General features: G+C 39.6%; 1 protein-coding gene across 1 annotated transcript in view; it reads right to left on the reverse strand.

Moving 5' to 3' along the window:
* Positions 1 to 1280: 1280 nt before the first annotated feature.
* dcc (DCC netrin 1 receptor) overlaps positions 1281 to 22192 on the reverse strand; it is a 185217-nt gene continuing 164305 nt past the window's right edge. The window contains exons 27-29 of the mRNA XM_053340503.1: positions 19681 to 19989; positions 9079 to 9227; positions 1281 to 1370 (exon numbers count right to left, since the gene is read on the reverse strand). Of these exons, the coding sequence (XP_053196478.1) occupies positions 1281 to 1370; positions 9079 to 9227; positions 19681 to 19989 (548 nt within the window). The remainder of the gene's footprint in view (positions 1371 to 9078; positions 9228 to 19680; positions 19990 to 22192) is intronic.

The following is a 22192-nucleotide window of genomic DNA, read 5'->3' on the forward strand; positions in this document are numbered from 1 at the left end:
CAATCGCCACGTGCCATCCAGAATCAATGTTGTTTTTCTGGGATTGAATGATTCCTGCCAATCCTAATCCAGCCTTTTTGTACAATTTGTTCCATTCGGATCATTTTACTGCTTTTTCACCAACTTTTCCAATCCACATTTGAGACTGAGACAGACTTTAACAAAGAACGAAAACAAAGAAAATTCCATTAAGTTTTCCAAGATGAGAATTTGGCAACAACACGAGTCGAGTTTGTCTGGGTTAGGGAGAGTAAAGGCTTGGTCAAGAGCAGCAACAGACTGTTGGAGTTTATAGAGGTTTCTATACAGTCTTGTAAGAGAAGAGTTGGCTGGATCCGGATCCAGGCGATTTAGACCGGTACAGCAGGTTCTCACGCTGGTCCAAATCCCATTTTTAATCCCTTTTATAATTATTTTTTTAGAATCTCAGGATCCAGAGGTGGAAGGGCTGCATGGGTTAAGGATGGTTGGTTCGGTAAAATCAAACTATTTTGCTCAAAAGAATTATAAAAAAAGGAGAGATGCTGAAGAAAAATAGACAAATGGTAGCGAGATGACCGAGATTCACCTCGCATCACCACAACAGACAACCACGGATCCAGGTGAGAAAAAGAACGTTTTGGTGAAACTTTGGTGACTGAGGATGTGTTCTCTATTTCTTACTGTAGGTTCCTGGAACATTTTCAAAACATATACACATCCTGAAACTGCACAAATTTGGAATACCCAAAGAAAAGAACATAAGACAAAAGGAATACCCCAACGACGATCATGAAAAATAGGTGAGGTACGGTCACAGTAACTGAGCTGTGGAGAACTCAGCGGAGGAGGATGCTAATAAATACCACAAAGAAGAAAAACAGGAGGGATTGTAGAATTTTGTCTTCTTTTTTTTGTTATAATCCCCTCCTCCTGTTTCATTGAGTCGAGGCGCTGGCCGTTGGGTTTTTCTAGTTTTTTGTTTGAGGGTGAAGGACCTCAAGGGGTTTCAGTTTGAACTCCTAAAGAAGCCCCTCCACCATTGTCCTGTTCTTGGAGTTGATCGTGTGCTGCTGTAGTGTTTATGCTCAGTCTCTATCCAGTCCCGGTCCCAAACTAGCTAAGACCAGTAGAAACCAAACAAACTCAACCCAGCACAGACGGAGGTCTTATTCCCAAAAGGCATCTTCAAACCCGGATAGACCTGTTTCCACCGCTAGCGAATGGATAACAGGCGACATCATGGCCTGAAGAAGGGTTCCGGACTGGACCGTGACTGAGGGCTGGGCCGGGGTCAGAGGTTAGAAGGCGGAGCCGGTGATGGCATTGAGCTGCTTCATCAGCCCTTCTAGACTGGCCATCTGCTCTGAAAGGTCATCCTGCTCATAAACCTGAAAAACAAAAATGGAAGAGGAGGTTACATGTCTGTAGACTCTGTGTGGTAATTGAAGGTGTGCTTTTTAAAGTCTGGGGTTTGCATTTACTGCTCAGCACCAAAAAAATCAAATGTTAAAACCATTTTTCTATAATCTTGAATGACATTCCAGCTCCATGCTGTGTCATGCTGTGTAAACAACTATGATCTGAGCCAATGACAGTGAGATGGTTTGAGGTCCAAACTGAAATAAGCATCTGATACCTGCAGTTCACAATGACTGTATTTTATTTTTACCATTCATCCTGATCACAGCATGTTCTGTTGACAAAAAAGTGGTGGAAAATCCAAAGGCCACATGTCTACATTTATTCCAATAGATCCACTTTTATAGATGGAGCTGCTTGTAAACCTCTGTGACAAAGTTGGTGTTGTCTTGTAGCTGCTTCACAAAGAAAACCTTGTAGTTGTGTGCCAGCTTTTAGCTTAACACAACTCAACAGACATCATTCCAGCTCTGACAGCATAACAAAGCAGAACCTGAGTCAGAAAAGAGTGAGGCTGCTGGCTGTTAGGAGGTAAAAACAGAAATATAAGAGTGAAACGAATCAGAAAGATTACAAACACCCACAGCAGCTTCCAAACTCTTAAAGTTCAGCATAATGAGTCTCTTTCTTTCTGAAGCACTGATTTGCTGAGCTGAAAGTCAAAAGATGTCAAGATTAATGATGAGCTAAATTTGACTTTGAACTAAAGGGTTTTTTTTACGCTGTATGTAGAGCTTCTCCTGTAACATTGATGATTTAAATCATCAGTCAAGGAGCCTCATGTTTGTTGTTGCCTCATGTTATCAGTTGAAGTATTAGTCTTGTGCAGTCCTCAGAGAGACAACACAGAAAAACAAAACAGAATGGCGGACTGTAAAACTCACAAACCCAGCTTTGTCTTAAAACCACTTAACTGCAAATTCAACATTAATGGAAATAGACAAGGCACTGAATCTGAAGTCCTTCAGGTAAAACATTAGACTTGACGTGAACCTTGAGAATCTGATTTTGCACTGGTTTGGATAAATTCCCAGTTAAATGTAGTTCAACCATGTGTTTCTCCTTCATTTCTGTTCAGTTAAGAGTCATCTCGCATAGACGAGCACTTCGCTGCTAATCCATCACAATGAATATCGCGTCTGTTTTTATTTCTATCACAGTTCAGGTATTGTTGCCTGGCAGTCTAATGCAGACTTTGCAATCTGCACTTATAGCTGAATAAAATAGAAGGTGACTTTATGTTGACTTTGATGGATTATCTATCTGCAGCAAGTTTCAAGTCTCGGCAAGACGACTGAACTGAAACCAAGTAAATCTGAAGAAAAAGTTGGAGAAGGATCCATGAGAATGTTCAAAGGATTTCTAGTTAACAGGCTAACTTGAGCATAAAAGCAACAATGATGTTTGCAAACTGTGTCACGTCACATTATTAATTCAGTTAGGAACAATGTCTCATCCCATCCCTCCCACATGTTCACTCATAATTTCCTTGCTGTCATTGTCAATTGAGACGTCAGCTGTTCACATCTTACCAATAACACGATGACACACCTTCATTGTCAGCCTATCATCTTGCAGCTGTCTTTTTAAGTATGTTTTCAGCCTCTTTGCTTAATTTATGCATACTCCACCACCCAGTCTTCATCAGCCTCATCAGCCTTATCAGTCTCAGCCACCATCACCATTTATCTTACTGCTTCTCAGGACTGAAGTCCCTTGATTCTAAATTCTCCCTGTAGATTAAAAACACCAGAAGACTTTTAACAAGACTTAATCATCAATATAATCTGTACAATCAACAAGTCTCTCAGCTTCACTCAGTAGTCTCTCCTGATTGAACTAACCTCTGTGTGGACCACAGTTAACACGTTGGAGTTGTGGCTGTCTCTTGTCTGCAAGCAATTCAAAAGGACAGGACACACTCACAGTGTGAACGGCTGCACTTTAATCCTGCAGAGACTCTGTGATCACTGTGTAATGGTGTATTTGGTCCGGCTATACAAACTGTCACCTCTGAGTGGGCTGGCTTAAGTGCCTCTATCTATGTGTGTGTATGTGAGTACAGTCAAGTACACATCTCTCACATACACACTGTGTGCTATACAGTATATTGAGCGTGGCCTTCATGCAGAGTTTGTCCTTGCTGTTGGAAAAAAAAAGAAAAAAATTCAATATTCTCCTCAGTGCGCTGTGGAAAACCGATAAAGGCTCAGCGGAAATATTTTTCACACTTCAATCGAAAGGTTTGTGTCAATGCACAAGTCCTTCTCCATGTACTTGTATTACATTAACACTGTATGCAGTCATTGGGCTGATCCTTCATTAAACTGTACTTAAGTGCAAAAGTCACTTATTAAAGCACTTGGACTAAGTGCAAGTGCTATAAAAATGTAAAAGGACAAATATAGAGAGAGTCCTGCAGCAACTACAACGTCTACAGTGACCCAACAGTGCACTTTACACCTCAGCTGGGTTTTGCTTTCATGTTTAATGCATTTCATCATACGTGAGAGGCTGACTACTAAAAATAATGTGGTCATAAAGTTTTAAAAAAAAGTCTCATTCCTCAGGTGTTCAGAAAGTTATCATCAGGGTGCTGTGTGGAGTTGTGTTGTAAAAAGAGTAAAAAGAAGCCATTTGGACTTGAAGCTTAAGAGAGTTAAATTTCAGTTAATGAAGGAATGTGTTGAGGTCAACTGCATATTCACATACTTATTCATAAGCGTTGATAGAGGGGAAAGATTTTAACATGCTATGTTATTTTCATTGATCAATCTGCTAATTATTTTCTTGATTGACTTTGCCAGGTATGCCAGAAAATATCAAAAAATGTCCAGCATTTCAAAGCCACGCATGTTTTGTTTGACCAAAACTCCAAAACCTAAAAATAATTGATTTATTATCACAAAAAACAGAAAAGCAGAATAAACTCATTTTAGAAGCTGCAACTAGAGAATATTTGACATTTTGGTTTGAAACATGACTAAAACAGTTGCTCTTGTTAATTGATTAAATTGATTGATTTTTTTTGATAGAGTAATTGTGTATCAGATTAGGTTAAGATGAAATGTATTTTGAAAGATATTCAGAACATTGTTTGTTACATTGTTTTTTTAGTACTTCCACTCATTTATATTTGTCTTGTGATTGATAGACTGAAGATGAAGAAAGTACCCTGATGAAGGACACATATCCTGCACAAGAGCTGCATGAACTAGTATTAAACTTCCACCAGTCTGCAGCTCTGAAAATGAGAAAACATGAATAATTTATCATTTAATGTTAAATAATCTGACAGGACTGACACTTGAATCGGCTCTGTTTTTAATTTAATTTAATATTTTAAAATGTGGACTGTTCTTTCTTCGGCTTCTCATCTTTTTATCTTACAGCGTGTGTCCATCCACACAGGCCTGAACCTGCTGATCCAGATCAGGAAATCAGATATGAGTCTGGTCCTTTTAAAGCTTTTAACTCCACCAGTCACAGTTGTGTTAGATCTGCTTTCCACTGCTTTCTGCCTCCAGGAAAATTTCACTTCAGTCACGTATAGATTTTTTAGATTGCCTCCATTTAAAACATCATTGAGGCCCAATCACTGCAGGATACTAACATTTAATAAACGGCCTGAATCCACCAGCTGTGGCCTGTTTCCCCACTAACTACTACCTGACAGTGTGGGAAACACACAACTTCAGGCTCAAAGCAGGTTCATCCATTGAAAGCACTTTAAAGGATCTTTCTGTAATGTAAAATCATTTCTCTCTTAGTAAATGTGTGATCCTTATTGTTAGTTCAGGTTGAAATATCTTCACTGCTTTTATATTGATTAGCATGCAGTTATGAGCAGACATTCATATTCACCACAGGATGAAGTGCACAGACTTTCATCTTCATCAACTTCATCACAACTTAACACAGAAACTCAAATGGTGTCACAGAAAATAGTTGCAGTTGTATGTAACAAATGGTATAAACCCAACAAATGCTAGAACTTCTGAGCTCTAATAGAGCACAGGAATGAGCATCAGAATGTTCTAAGCCCTTATACACTCTAATCTTTCAAAATTTGAAAAGGCGCCTAACCAAAACACAATGTTTATTACAAATGAATGACTACAAGAATTGAACTGCATCTCAAATGAATGGTCAGGTCCTCAGCTTTCAAATGATGTGCATCACATCAGTGTGGAATATACTGTTGACCTGCTATCTCCCCCTGAACACCCCCTGACCCAACCTTTAGAAAAGGACAGAAATGGGTTTATGGCAGGGCATGGAAAGTGAAGGAATCTTTCTTCAGACATACATTACTATGGATATTACATATGAGGAAGAAAAGCACCTGTTCTATTACTCTTTATCTGTGTAATACACACAGAGCCTGACCTTTCCACCTTCCACTTTCAGTCTGAATGAAACCATAAAAGCTCATCTAGAAGCCCAGACACTTCCCACGGACAAAAAAAAAAGGTATCTGTAAAAATTATAATGGCATCTAAAAAAACCCAGTGACTTGTTGATCTTATTTGTTGACCTGTAACAGCAGAGTTTCAGTGAGTCAGTAAAGGCAGCATGGATGGGATGCTCTGTGTTTCTCTGTCTGATCTCCTGTTATCTGTGCTGGCCTGCTGACCTGGATTCACACTGTGTTATCCAGCAGAGATTCATTGTGACACAGCAGAGCCAGCGCTGCTTCACAGTGACGCACATCCATCTGAGAACTGTGTTTACATATGTCACTTATTAAAAATGCACAAGTACATTATTGCAAATATCTCCTAAGGAAACAGAAAGCTGGATAAAAACCAGTTATATGAACAGATTTTATACTTTAGAATTTTCTCTTAAAATAATAATATTTTAGTTGTAGTATAATTTAATTACAAACTTAATGCAAAATTCTTAGTTAATCATATTATCATCATGGCTGTCAATTTTGTCTTTTTTCCAATTTTCAGCATATCAGCTTCCTCATTTCAGTAGTAGTAAACATCTCTCTGACTGTCACATGACCTCCTCTAATATTAGCCATGCAGCGCTTTGCTTTAGAAAGCTAATTATTAGCGTCTAACTTGATGTCCGTGTCAAAGCGCTCCCTCTTTATTTCTGCCACAGGTCAGAGCTGCTCGGATGTCTCTGACAGCTGGACACATCTTTTCTAATTGTCTCAGATAATACGATCAATGTGTCACGTCTTTTTATTCTTGGCTCATATTTCTGTGAATGAACTACTTCCTCATAAAAACAGCAACACTAAAGATGAACTCATCTACTGACAACTAGTGTTCATGTCTCAAAGCTGGAGAGATTTTACTTCTCCTTCACCTATTAAAACACAACCAGTAACATTGTTCCTTCATCACCATGAACAAACACACGCACACACACGCACACACACACACACACACACACACACACACACACACACACACACACACACACACACACACACACACACACACACACACACACACACACACACACACACACACACACACACACATACAGTGTCCTACAGCCAGAAATACTCACTAGAGCACCAAATATGCAGTTTCCTCCTGCTTGATTTCAAAAGTGCTAAAAACTACAGTTCCCAGCTATAGGCAGACAATTACCAGACCTTTAAAAAAATAAAATAAACACTATTATATTTTGAGGCATTTTAAAAATATTGACCTCTTCAGTAGGAACCAATGAAATGTTCCATATCAGCCCTCTGCTACTGTGAAATACCTAACTGATGTAACAACATAATGAAAGTACAATCACCATGTACTCACATTAATCACTCACACTGTGTGTCACACTCTGTTAACTAGCTCTGTGTGTGTGTGTGTGTGTGTGTGTGTGTGTGTGTGTGTGTGTGTGTGAGAGAGAGTGTGTGATGGATAGGCCAGAGGGCTGATGGTAAAAGACTAGATCAATTACAGAGATAGAGCAGCAGATGAAGAGAAAGACCTGCTGACCTTTAACACCTCTCTCTCTCTCTCTCTTCCATCTTTCCATTTATTTTTTCCTGCACTCATCCTTATCAGTTTCATCGCTCCTATCCTGATTCCCTTCATCTCAGCTGTCTCTTCTTCTGTATCTCTCTCTCCTTCCCTCTTTCTTTACTCTCCTCCTCTTCTCTCTTCTTCTCTCTGTCCCTCCCCGAGTGGTACTTTCCTCTCGTTGTCATGGCTACCCGTCTCCTCCCTTTTTGTCTCTTTCCCTCCATCCGTCTTCCCCCTGAAGCATTCCTCCCTCTCTCCCCGTTGCTACGGCGACACCTACCCTATCCTTTCCCTCTCCCTCCCTTAACACCTCTCATCTCCTGTTTGTCTCCTCTTCTCCTCTGTCCTCTCCTCTCTCCCCCCGTTTCCGTGGCAACGCCTCATCCTGTCCTATTGTCATTGAGTCACATGAATATTTAACAAGTCCCCACGTCCAGCGTCCCTCATCCTCTGTCATTTTTCTCTCTGCTTGTCCTCCTCTGACACCTCTCTTTCTCTCCACTGCTCCTCTTCCTCTCCTCTGTCCATTTATCTTCCCCCCACTCCCTCATCCTTTTTCTTCCTCCTCCTCCTTCTTCCACATTCCAGCTACCTGTCCTGCTCTTTGCTCTTCTCCTCTTAGTTCCTCCCTCTCTCTGTCCTCTTCCCTTCATCCTCCTTTGGTGTCTTCCTCCTCTTCCTTACCCCTTCCTTCTAAATCCTACTTTTTGTCCTTCCTAACCCCTCCTTAATTCTACACCCTCCCTCGTCTCCTCCTCCTCCTGTCTTCAGTCTCAGTCACTAATGAACTGTGTTTTATTCCACATCTGAAAGGCCACCGTCACAGTAGCGAGAAGGAAACAGGTGGAGTGAGCATGTCAGTCCCTATCTCTCTCTTCCTCAGGCTGTCTGATCCTCTCTCTCCCTTTCTCTCTCTCTCTCTTTTTGTGTGTGTATATTTTGTGAATGTTCCTCTCTGTAAACTACCTGAGTCTGACTACTCCACTCGTGTCCTTCAGTTCAGAGCAGAGGAGAGACACACTGTAAATTATATGTGCTCATATACTGTAGCTGCCAATATTATGAAGCACATATGAGCATTCATGTAGATGTACAGATATAGTAAGTGAGAGAAATGTGAAAAGGTCATTTTAGAAAGTGTCACAATTCTTTAAGAACCAAATTCAAAGCAGTAAATCATCCCGTTTCATCTATATTTCCATTTTTAGAGACTTTCTACAATCTTGTACTTTCTTTACTCCACTACAACTGTTGTAAAGTCTTAAATATTACAAGGCTTATGTTTGAAATTGGCTTTATAAGCTCATATATGTCAGTAAGTAGTCTCCCTGTTCCACACGGATCAGAAAATGGTTTCTCTGGAACCGTGAACACATCTGGCACAGTTCAAAACAACACAAGCTCAAAGACAACTGAGGCTCCAACAGCTGTTTTCTGCTTCATGTTTCCCACAGCAACGACAACAAACAGCTACAGTAAAATGCAATTACGATGTGCTCCAAAAACCATTTTGATTAATTCTTACTAAGAAACGGTGTATTTCAAACCCTTAAAAAAAACATGTACATGTGAAAACCATATGAAAGCTCTAACACAATTATTCAGTTATACAAAGGGAATATTAGCTATCTTCATGTTCCATTTATTTGCTAAGTCTACATTTAATTTGGTGTGGACTTACGTTGGCAGCTGAGTCCTCTGCAGGTTTGGTCCCTCCCTCTTCCGGTAAATCGGGCGCCGTGGGAACGGAGACGGGCAGCAGAGGGGAGCGAGCCTTGCCTGCCTGACCCAGAGACGCTGTCTTCACCTGGGGCTTCGGGAGGCTCGCACCTGGGCAACAAGGAAGAGTTCAACACATTACACAGACAGGTAGGATCCCAAATGATACCACTCCCATCATCTTTACATCCGTTTTGACAGTTTGTGCTCTCATCATTGTAATTGTATTGAGGTTCTTTAAATAAAAGAACTACTGAACAAGCACAAAAACTCATTTGGACTGTAATCTAGCTGCCAGTCAACATCTGAAAGACAGTTAGCTGAGAATAACTTGAGTCAGCCAGGACAGCAGAGTGTGTGTGTGACTGACGGATGTTAATGATGGTTCTAGAGACAGAAAGGTGTAATTAAGGATTTTAGAGGCAGAGCAGTGAGTATTATAGAACAGCAGAATAAGCAATGATGTTATTTCGGCAGAGTGGTGTGATTGTAGGCAGAGATTGTTGAGGGGAAAGATTTTAGAGATAAAGAAGCAACATAATCACTGATTTTAGAGAGAGAATAGTTGTAATAGAGGATATCAGAGATAGAACAGCAAATGTAATCAAACTAACAATCAATGATTTTAGAAGTGGAACAGTGAGTAATTGATGATTTTTGGACATAGAACAGCTAAATAATTAGTGATTTTAGAGACAGAGAGCAACCATCTTGATTTTCATCTGTTTGAAACCTTTGATTTCAGACAGATTATTTATTCTTGGATCATCACAATCTTTCCAGAGTTGCTCATAAAGCTGAGAGCTGCCGTTTAACGCTGACAGGAAGGGTTTGATTTATTGATTTATCTAAACGACAAGTTCATATGCAGCAAAGTGGAGCATTGAACAGGAAACAGATCTGAGGTCCTGACCTTGCATCCATACATCCATTCATCCATCTAGTAATGTGATGAAAATGTCTGTTGTTCTACATTTCTCCTTTCAGTCAATGAATAAAAACAAAGAAGCATTCAAACAAGAAAATCAGGAAACAAAGTGACATAAAGAATAAATATCCAAGCGATAGCACATATGAGTGGAGAAGAAGACAAAGAAGCATGTAATACATTCAGCTGCTCTGTCTGGGAACTGTTCAGGAAGTCAAATTTAAAGAGAGAGAGAGAGAGAGAGAGAGAGAGAGAGAGAGAGAGAGAGAGAGAGAGAGAGAGAGAGAGAGAGAATGAGAATGAAAATGAAAGACAATGGGAAGAGGAAAAATCAGACAAAAGAGGGATGCCTGTTGTTTTTTCTCTCCTCCGAAGCCCTCCTGATGTATGAACACATCCCCAGGCTTCTTCTACCCACAATCCCCTCCACTGCACTCCTTCACTTCCTGATCAATAAACATCCATCCTTCTTCCCTGCGAAACAAAACACCTGGAACAGCTTCCATCCCAGCAGAGAACAACACAACACTACTCCACTGCTCTGATTGTACAACAGCTGCATATCTCTTATAATAAATGATCATAATGTTGGTTGTAAGAAGGTTTCATTCATTTACTCACAGATTCCTGGTTTCAACAGGCACAAAGTAATCTATGCAGCTGCTTTATAACCTTAGAGACCAATGCATTTCAGTATTGCATAGTAACATTATTCTGCTTAATCTTAATTTTCACCAGTGGAAAGGTTAGATTTTTAAATGAACTAAAATTCAACTTGATGAAAACTATTCAGTATGACTTATTTATAGTCATTTGTTTAGTCAGACAACAGCAGAGGTTTAAAGAGTGCTGAAATATCCTAGTCAAGTATCATTACTGTATGCACTCAAATAAAAGTAGCTCACTAAAAGTTACTTAGTTACATCCCTAGTTACCTAACACATCCAGATATGTTACATCTTTAGCTATTTCTCTGCCTCCTTTAGTGATAAAGGTACAGGAAATAAATGGGATGTATTTGCTGAGCCAGCCTTTGCGGTGCTGTCAGCTTTGTTTAAGAACGACAATTTAATGTGATTGGCTTGTTTTCCATGAGATGCATTTGATTTTTGGTTCGGTCCAAGATGGAGTTTTTTCTAGCTTGTAATATTCATTGATCATTTTAATCATTACTCAGAAACAGATGAATGTACAAATGTACTTCATTTAAACCATACTTAAGAAAAAAAATAGAATTACTGACATTGAAAAGTACTCAAAAAAGTACAAGTAAACAACATAGTACTTTTAATTCTTTAGTTCTACCTCTGTACATCAGACAATGGTTTATCAGAGATGAGAGATGATCTTTTCTTTCTTTGTTGATCATAATTGTGTTGCGGCCTTCGTTCAGGTTGTTCAGAAAGGATGAGGCTGAGACAGAACTTGAGCAGTTCACCATGGTAATGTTCATCTTCAGAGAGCCAGAGGATACTGCCATTGTGATTGAAGGTGTAGAGGTACTGAGTGAGATGTCATCAGTCACAAAAGCTTGCACCATGTTGTTTGGCTTCATTTACCTATCCTATAAATCCAAACTCTAATGTAGCCTCTAGCCTTTAAAAAAAAAAAATCCTGGAGACTGAAAATAAGCAAGCGGGGCACAAACAGCAGACAGCCAGACATTTGTGTTATCTGTTTAGGAGAGGTTGAGATTGCCACTAAAATGTGAAGTGAGCACAGGGGAGACTCAGTGATGGGCTCCGGGGTTGAAGTTGTCTGCAGGTGACAAACAAGAACTGGGCTTATAGCATTTATTCACTGACAAATAGTCTAAACTGTACCAACACTGCACTGCTATACTGCTAACCTTATACTCTCTGCTCCAGCTGCCAGCCTCACCGTCACACACACACACACATACACACTCTCTCTCTTACTGAGATATACCTTAAAAGGAGCTACGCTACTTGTATAACACTATAGTAAGGTAGTTGAAATTGCCTTTATAGGAAAAACCAATCGTCAATCATCCCTTTTAATCATCAATATACGATCCGACCGCCAGTTAGCACAGGCCTAGCGTAGCCTGAGTACGTCCAAACTTTGACTGGTACTCTATATCACCAGTGTAATATCACACAATTCGATATAACCATCCTCTGTTAGTGTATAAAAGAAATACACTTGCTATAAATACCAAATATCATGCAGCAAACACTTAGTTAAGTTAATGTTCAGTTAGCAACTAACGCCAGCTAGCCAAACAGCAGGTAGCAACCTTGGCAGGTGGGGTATTGTAGCTTCCTAGCATTAATATCCAATGAGCTAGCTTGTTAGCTACAGTTGAAGGTGTGGGGCTAATACAGAGGCTGTGAAGGCTAGTTTTTGGTAGCCTAGCTAACTGAAGCTATTATTCCTTCTACACAGTGATTGCAGGGTTAAATGAGTGGTAGCATCATATTCAGCTATCTAATACATCTTTTTATTCCTGCTTTGAGGAAGGGTTCATCTGTAGCTTTTTGACAGGCAACTTGAGATGGCAGGAAAGGGCAGAAAACGGGTGACCTTTCAACATGTTGGTCAGAATGAGTGGTGGCAAGAACTTGTAGTTGTTTTCTGGTGTGTGAGGCATCACAACCTTCCAGAGGCGGTAGAGCAGCTCAGAGAGTTTTAGTCCTGGGACTGTATCTTTCAGTCCCTGTACTTTATTTTCAAAGTAATACTGACCTTGCGTGGCTCTGAATGCCTGTAAATGTGGTGTAGAAATTCCTGCCAAGTTCATTTCAAAATGAAGCTGAACCAAATGTGTTTGTATGACTTCTCAGCATGCTGCTGTCAGAGTGAATCCACACTGAACTGAGCTCCAGAAAAAAAACCACAATGAGCTGAAGAAATACAGAGCTGAAGCAAAGGTTACACATCCACAATGAAAAAAAGGCATAAAAGATAGTTTCACGGTGCCTGGCTCACCCTCGGGGGGTTTGTCAGAGAGACGTGGGGGTGGGTGGGGTGTCGGAGGGGGAGACGGCAGCTCGTCTGCTCAGAGAGGTGGATATATTTACCAGACAAGCTGGAGTGGAGGTGCGAAACGCCCGCTGGGGGCTGCATCGGCGGCGTCTGTCTCTGTTTCTGGGTCGAAGGCAAAGATAGAGAGATTTACAGCGATAGAAGGTGATAACCCCCCCCCCCCCCCCCCCGCTCACTTATTGATCCCCAGGACAGTTTGAAGTAAATACAGTTAAAGATAAAAAGTGTCTTTGAGGAGACACCGTGTCTCTGGAGGGAAAGTCAGCATCTCTTCTGCTTCACACAGGAGTTTGGTATTTCTTTGTCTACCTGTCTGTCTGTTTGATGTCTGCCTGTCTGTCTGTTTGATGTCTGCCTGTCTGTCTGTTTGATGTCTGTCTGTCTCAGCACCAGCCTACCTGATCAATGAGGCGTGCCCTCATTGGTCAGATAGATAGGTTCAGGTTTGTTGGAACTTTTGTTAAATTGCTCCTAGTATTAGTATAGTAAAAAGTATCTTTATCCTACAATTTGTGCTCAAACTTTTCTACCTGTTTAAAAAAGGTTTTATTTTTCCCATGGCTTGGTTCACTAAATATACTCAACAATTATATTCAAGTTAAAATTGGGAGATCCTAAATAAAAATGTAAATTATGATATACTAAGGTGAATCAAAATCATTAGATAATAAGTCAAAATATTGATAATTGATAGTAATTGATGATTTAAAAAAATCAAACTTTTTACTTCATTATGAAACACATCTCATAATACTGACTTCATATCTCAATTTTGAATATGTTGTTTTCATAATATTTCAGCTAGTTAAATACTGACTTGGTGTATCATGATTTTGACTTATCATGTCAATTGTTTGACATACTAAATGTAATGCTTGATTTAGTATTTGATTATTTTTGACTCTCTTTCTCACCATACCCTTATTAGCTAATAGTAAATCTAAAAGATAAGATACTGTAGACCAAACTTTATTCATTTTTTTATTTTCTTGGTAGAACTGGGCCTACATAAAACAATGAGTAGAGTAGAACTACACTGAACCTTGTGATTGAATGGTATCACAAACCTTCACTTTATTAATGCTCAGTGTTAATTCTGACCTGACCACCACACCATAGTCTCTTCATATATTTATGAGATTCTGTCCAATACAACTTCACCTCCTCCCTTCACTACTCTATCTTTACTTCACGCCTGAAGCTTCAGTCTTTTAACATCCTCTCTCTTCTATCTAATCCTCTTCACATGATATTGACGGGTCATATGAACATGAGATCAGAGCTTTCATCTAGATTGACCTACTGCTCTACTCACCAACCTCAGCATGATGATTCATTATTACACACCTGAGTTGCTCATGCTCTTTCTAATTAGTTCATATTTCTTTGCCCTACTCAAAAATAAGTAATTATATATTTTTAGTTGATCCAATCTGCACACTTAAATAGAATTCCAAGGAGGAAAAAAAATCTTTTCAAATCTCAAAATTTTTATTGCACCTCACCACATTATGCAACAAAAGAGTGCAAGCATTTTTTTTGTAGAGAGTAGAGTACAGATCTTATCTGCTGCCATGTAAAATACGGAAGATAAAATATAACAAAGGCTTTTTTTAGTGTCCAACAGTGACATATCTCAACAACTACAAATCTCATTTCCCATCAGATCCTTATATCTTCTCCATATGATAAGCAAAAGTCTTGCAGGTTTATGTCATGTCACACTGCAAGACGCCTCTAATGAAATCTTGGTGTCAATTTGTGTCGGATTGTACGATATCAGCTTTGAGACGTGTGAGATTGTGTGATGAATGTCTGGGTGAATATGGCGTAAATAGAAATGAAAATATGTCAGCAGAGCAATGTCATCAACTTGCATCATCAATCTGTGCCATTCTCATAGTTTGACCAAAAAACAAATAAAACACATTTTGTGTAGTCCAGGCAATCATTTTTAAATGTTCCTGTCAACAAGTTTATTTTCATCCACATGTTTTTATGCATATTTTCAATTTGTTCAGTTTTCCATCATCTCAGGTTTAAGTGGCACTATTTTAATTACCTCATTTCATTGCACAGTCTTCTTCTGTGGTGGTTTAATGGCACTGGACAGGAGAATTAGGACCAGCAACAGTTTGTCTTGATGAGCTCAACTCTTCATTTGTGTTTGTTAGCCAGAGTATTCTGTGTCATTTCCTGTGCTATTCTGATAAGGAAAAATCTTCAAACTTTCTATGATGTTTTTATTTCCCTTTTAAATTATACATATCAGTTTTAGCTTTTAATTTGAGCATTTACAGTTATATTTCTAGTTTCTAGTTGAATTTGTGCATGATCATTAGAAGTTGCCTGTCAGGAAAACTTTTAAACATTATTTTCTGTCTTTATTTGAACAAACTGATGCTCTCATTTTTTTCTGGTAAGGACAGTCTTTGACTTCCATACAATTTACTGTAGATAATTATAGTCACCAGTCATCTGGGGTATTTTAAATTGCAACCCTCAGAAAATAAAAAAATGATGATGTGTAATGTATGATTTTGGAAAGGCTACAAAAGAAGCACCAAACGTTTCACTGGCTCTCTTCTACACTCGTCCAATTGCTACAGAAAATTATTTTTAACTATTTTAAAGCTCTTCATTGCTAATAACGTGTCATCTGAGGCGAGATGAAGGCGTACACTTCAAATCATTCATCACAACTGGCTCTGTGTCTTCCTCCAGCTGTGACTGAAATGTCAGACATTGAGTCAGACAATCCCATTACAGCTCTCAGCATTAAACTGCACATTCGGGCCAATTTAGGTGAGTAACTGCCCACCATCATACTTTACTCTGCCGACAGCCTTTGGAGGCTTAATTTAAAAAGAGAAGAAGGTCTTGGTTTAAAAATGTATATAAAATGAGACAGAGGAGGATGACTTTCTGTGGCTAATGGGGAAGGGAAAAAAACCTCTCTTTGCTCCAGCTCAGGAACAGAATTTGGTGATAATATTTATTCATTTAATCTGTTTTCATAGCACAAAAATAACCTGTGGTTTAATTTGTTCCACTCTGTATTCATTAATGCTCACTGTACATTGCTTTTTTCAGCATATCTGGCCAACATGTGGATCACAACGGAAGCAAAATGCCAATCCGGAACGTGTGATGTCTTTATACTGCGCGGATGTCGGGGGAGAGATGTCAGGGTGGATGGTTGGATGCACAAAGCCTGTGTCAAATTTTCACTCCGCCATTAATATGGATAAAAATATCACAGCAAAAAAAAAGCTTAAATGAAACCTCCAACACATTCACCGGCTAACTGGTCACACTTCTTTAGCTCTGCTAGCTTGTGTCAGTGTAGGAATATATGAGCACAGTAGTTAGAGCTATGACAGAACACTGCTATGGTTGCTCTGCTTCTGTGATGAGTTGGTGCTGGCCTTGTGCTTTCAAATAAAACTAGCAGGAGTGCAGTGTGGTAGTCCCAGAGGCATCCTGCACTCTTAAATCTATCAGATTGGAAAATAAGTGTTTTTAATTAGGCTTAATGATGTATTTATATAATGTATTCTTTTTGTGCTTAGTATCTCTGCTACACTACACTCGCTTTCGTTTTCTAAGAAGTTTGCTTCACCCTCTGAGCTTCAGTTGTGGCTCTAACTAACTGCTATTCAGAGTTTTCTAACTGTCTGGAGGCTGATTACCAGTGTGTGAAGTTAAAAAGCGGCTAGCTGATGTTAGCATGCCTACAGGTGTTTTGGTTAAACCAGTGACCGTGTTAACTGGTGATTGGAAGGCATTTCTAAAGCTCCATATCCATCAGCATCACTCTACACTACCAGCTGTTCTACGCTTGATGTTTTCTTATGGAAACAAGATGTATATTCTACTTTCACGTGATCACATAGTTTAGGTTACATAATGAAAGTCGATGTATACTTATGTTTTATTATATTTTTTCCCAAACCCCAGAAGCCCAATATTGTAGAGAAACTAATGAAATGAAGAATAGTTCTTTGTTATTTTGAGAAATAAACAAAAATCCAAACACTTGTGGATCAGAACCTAAAAATCCAAGATTTAATGTTTCAACACCTGTTCCAACATTTCAAGTTGGTGTAGTACAAGAACCAGTGGATCCTGCTCTTGTGCAGGTCTCTCTCTCTTTCTCTCTCTTTCACCCTCACCACAACAATCCAATTAAGTCATGAGAACAGCTCATTGTTCTCACCAAGGGAATCATTGAGACCCAGATAAACACTCCAAACCAGACTAACAATAGCAAACATATGCCATCGCTCACAAGTGCTTTTCTTTGAAAAAATTCCTCGATAGAGAGAAGGAGGTTCTGAGGAGGGAGGGCTTGAAGGCTCAGAGGCTGGAGAAGGTGGGGGTGGGAGGAGAGGGGAGGGGAGGGAGGGAGGGGTCAAAAGGTGAGTGTTGGGTCTTTGGGAGTTGAGCTGAGCGTTGCCGCAGGCTCGCTATTTCTGAGTGAAAGGTTTCCAGTAGCCAAAAATCAATGTTAATCTGAGGCCACCTGGGCGTATAAACACAACCATAATGGAACTATACACACACACACACACACACACACACACACACACACACACACACACACACACACACACACACACACACACACAGAGAGAGTCTGGGTATTATACGTACTCTAGGTGAGTGTTCTGTTCACAGTGCTGCGGGCGATCAGAAAGAATGACAGGATGAGATGTAGAAGCAGAGGAAAAAGAGAGACAGTGAGAGAGGGATGGAAAGGAAAAAAGAAAGAAACAAAGACAGAGAAAGAAAAAGGGAATATCTGCTGGAGGAGTCATGTTCATCTCTATTTTGATAGCCTGTAGCAGAACAACATCTCATTACATGTAAGATTATACAGACTAAACAAAGAAATGAGTGAACAGAAAGAATATTTAAAGTGTTCATGTGTCTGCTCTATGTTCTCTGACTGGTTTGGTCCAGACTGGAAATCTCCAGCACGATCAGTGTGCTGTTCAAAGTTCACTAAGTGGTCACATACGATGATCATTATTAAGTGAATGAAGAATATTAGTGTTAATTAACGCTCATATGTTAAGAGCATCAATGTAGTCCTGACAAATGAATAAAAAAGCTTCATACATAGTGAAGCTTCAATCAAAGTAAAACTCTGTGTCCTACCAGCCTTAAATGATCTATACAATCTAACTGCTATAAAGTACTTAAAATAGAATATTCTGTATAAATTCATGAGAACATATAGAGTAGATATTGATCATTAAATGTATTGTTATTATTATAGCAACCCATTGTTTTCCTGGAGGTGCTGTCCATGAGGAGGAGATGATACTCTAGTCTTATCTGGCTTCTAGGTCTGGCTTCTGACCCCATCACTCCCCACAGCTCAGTACAGCAGGGAGTGGGGGATATTAGAGAGAGAGAGAGAGAGAGAGAGAGAGAGAGAGAGAGAGAGAGAGAGAGAGAGAGAGAGAGAGAGAGAGAGAGAGAGAGAGAGAGAGAGAGAGAACACGAAGAAAGAGAGAGAAGAGAGTAAAGTGGGTCCAGATCAGATCCAACCCTCTGGCTGAAGTCAAGGCCAGTTACACTGCAAACACACACACACACACACACACACACACAGTGTAGCAGCCTGAGGCTAACACGTTTAGCTTTCGTGAATAAAATATTACAGTGCAGGCGTGTAGCAGAGGGAACACAGCTTAAACAAAGAATCACTAGAATCTGACAAAACAATCAACACCCAACAGCAGCTTCAGAGGAAGCTACAGAGCGAGGGACCAGCGGGAAAGTTTGCAAAAAAGTGAGCTTTTCATCATCATGTGAGATGAACCTCACTTATTTTCCTTTTCTTGTTTGGGCTGCAGGAATGAGGCCAGGCTGTTAGTGTTTCATGGAATGAGAAGAGAAAAAAAATCCTGAAAAACTATTTTTTCAATCCAGAATTGGGGCATGTTTACTACTCAGAAGGATGTTTCACAGGAAGTTGGTTTGCAGTAAAAGTACATGAAGAGGCAGGAAATGACATCCTGCATTCTGTTCAATCTCATGACTTTACTTAACTCAACATGTTTGTTCACTGAGAATTCACATTATAGCACACATCTGTCCTAAAGACGGAATCATTTACCAATTCTATTAAGAGTCCCAGAGAATCAGTTTGTAACAGCTGGACTTGTGTTAAAACTGTATTGACTTTGTGTATGTAGACAGCACTTGGGTTTTACCATTCATTTCAGTAGTTCATAATGTCACAATATATCATTTTATATGTCAACATTTCTGAAATACTGCTTTTCATCCTTGACACACATTGTTTAACTATTCTATTATTATGTTACATAATGTTCATGTAATGTTTTATTATGTGACATCACTGCAGAATTAGCTGCTAACGTTTGGGTTTTCATGAGAGGATAAAGAACATCTGAAGAACGTAGAAAACAAAAAAAAATTCAAACTGATGCATAATGTTTTGATATGGAATGCAACACATGATTTGTAATTGGGTGACATAAAACTGTATAACCTATACAAAGAAACATAATATCAGCTTTGTCATTTTCAAACAGAACAAAACCTGGCATGTTCTGAGTCATGTGACACCTAAAAATCAGCTGTACTCACTGGACTGTGGCAGCATGGAGGTGTACACTTTGGGGTCGATGGTGCTCATGGGCGGAGGCAGCAGCGGGTTGGTGAAACTTCGTAACGGGTGGGTGGGCCTTACGCAGGCTGTGGGTATGGTCCGACTGCTGCCTGCCTGAGCTTCTTCGGCGGAGGAGGCGGCGGCGGTGGGGGCACCAGGGACGGGGCCCACCCCAGGAACGTGCTCCACGGGAGGGGCGGAGGAGCCAGGGAGGAGGGGAGTGGACTGCTGTGCTGAAGGCTGCTGCTGCTGGAGGAGAGGATTGGTGGAGGTGTCTGAGGGCATCGCTGAGGAAGACAGGAAGGGAGGAAGGGTTGGAAACGATGAGGGACGGAGAGAGGGAAAGGACAAAAGTCAGAAAAAACATGCATTAAAAACCAGACAATCTGTCACACAAGTATACTGTACATGCATACGCTGGACATGTTCGTCTACAGTCTTTGCTTTTAGTTGTGTGTTTTTCTTCTTTACCATTTAAAGACGGTGTAAAGTGAATTCAGACATTTTCTGCTAAACACATTAAATAGGTCATAAATGTATTTCTAAAAAAGGTGTAAAAAGCATTTCAACCATTTAGATTTGAATTGTGGAGCTGAGTTCGCTGAGTTAACCGCCAAGTTAGCCGCCGAGTTAGCAGCTGAGTGAGCAGCAGAAAGCTCTCAGACGTAGCGTCCATGTTTCTGGTAGAGGTGGTGACTTTGATTGACAGGTGACACTTGGTAGGGGGCGGGGTTTCAGGGACCTCGGTGGACACTCCCACAGCGTTTAGGAGCAGAGAAAGAGACTGATTTTTACACAACTTTGAAGCCTAATTTCATATATTTGGTGATTTTTTTAATCATTCAAATTTGGCAGGGTGGTTAACAACACACTTTTCTGTGGTATGTCAAACTCAGAACACATATTTATTCTTACTTTACACTGACTTTAATTTATAAGCTTGATCTTCTCATGAGTAAGGAAGGAAACTCTGCCACATTTGCAATTTTTTGTCATTTAAGTTTTTTTTCAAATTGGTGTTTCTGTGTCGGCTGAATTTGTACAAACTGAGAGAAATCCTATTTTATCTTTCCAGAGATACACACGAGACCAAGAGGAAGAGATGAGCTTGCTGCTGGAGAAGAGTTAAAACATGGCTCTGATGTGACATGAGAGATGAAAGTCTTCATGTAGTAGTACAGTCAGTCTGATGACGGACGGTAATTACACCAGTCCCTGTGTGTTCATTAACCAGCCCAGACAAGATGAATACATGAGTTACAGGTGAGAAAAAGAATGTGTGAGTCGCTAGAAGACTGAGAGGACAAGGGGAGGAAAGTAGAGGAAGTGAGAGAGGCTGAACAGGAAGAAGTGAAAGCTTGTAGAAAACTCTGAGAGGAGAGGCACATTTTTGTCAGCACAATGATAAGCTCCTGAAAGATTTCACATTTTGTGTTTTTTATAGAAAATATCCTTTTATCAGCTCAACTCAGGAAAAGTGTGATTAATAGATATATAGTCATACAAATAAAAACACTTTTGGCTCTTACATGGTTAAAAGGACCAGTGTGTTAGATTTAGTGACATCTAGCAGTATCTAGCAATATGAATACCTATGAGAAACTACGGTGGCCTCAAAGATCACAAAAGACACTAAAGGTCTACTATAGAGTCAGTGTTTGGTTTGTCCAACTTAGAAACATGGAGGACCCACTCCCTCTGTAAATATAAAGGTAATAAAAACACAACATTATTGTCATTATGGGCAACAGCTTTAATGTTGCACATTATGAAATATGTATTACTTTTGTTTTAAGTGTCTATATTTCCTGCACACTAGCAGTATTATGTATACAGTATATTGTGAATGATTTTATCCCAGCTCATCTTTGAAGCTACTGAGATTCACACAGTGAAATATTAAAACTCCTCGTTTTATGTTGCTGCTACATTTCATCAAATTGATATACTGTGCATGTCTTGTGCATCATTTTAGAAACATTTCTCAAAAACGTCAGCCTGACATGTTTGATATATTTGGAATCTCAACTAGAATTTAAAATGAAGTTGTTGGGGTTTAAACAAAGTTTGGATTAAAATCACGATGAACCCACAGAGTGGAAATGAACACTGGCATACAAATGTTTTATTTGTGGGGTTTTTATGGACTCTACTTTATGAGTAGCTGATCTTACTTTGAGCTACCTTTAACAACTGATCAGTGAACCTGAACAGTATGCACAGCTTGAGTAATTAATGTATTACATGTGGTGAAATCTGAATCAGCTGTTGCTATGGAGAAGAGTAATTCACTTTTAAATGGTTAATGGACTGTACTTATATAAGCCTTTTATAGACCCATGAATTACCCTAACTATGCCATATACAGTACTTTTTAAAAAAAAGTTATTTATTCTCCATACAGCCAACATAATATATGTATAATATATGAACAGGGATTGGGAAATGGGAATTAAACTGCTGTATGTCAAACTATCCAATCACACAATA

This window comes from Scomber japonicus, chromosome 19, assembly GCF_027409825.1.
Source record: "Scomber japonicus isolate fScoJap1 chromosome 19, fScoJap1.pri, whole genome shotgun sequence".
Lineage (NCBI taxonomy): Eukaryota > Metazoa > Chordata > Actinopteri > Scombriformes > Scombridae > Scomber > Scomber japonicus.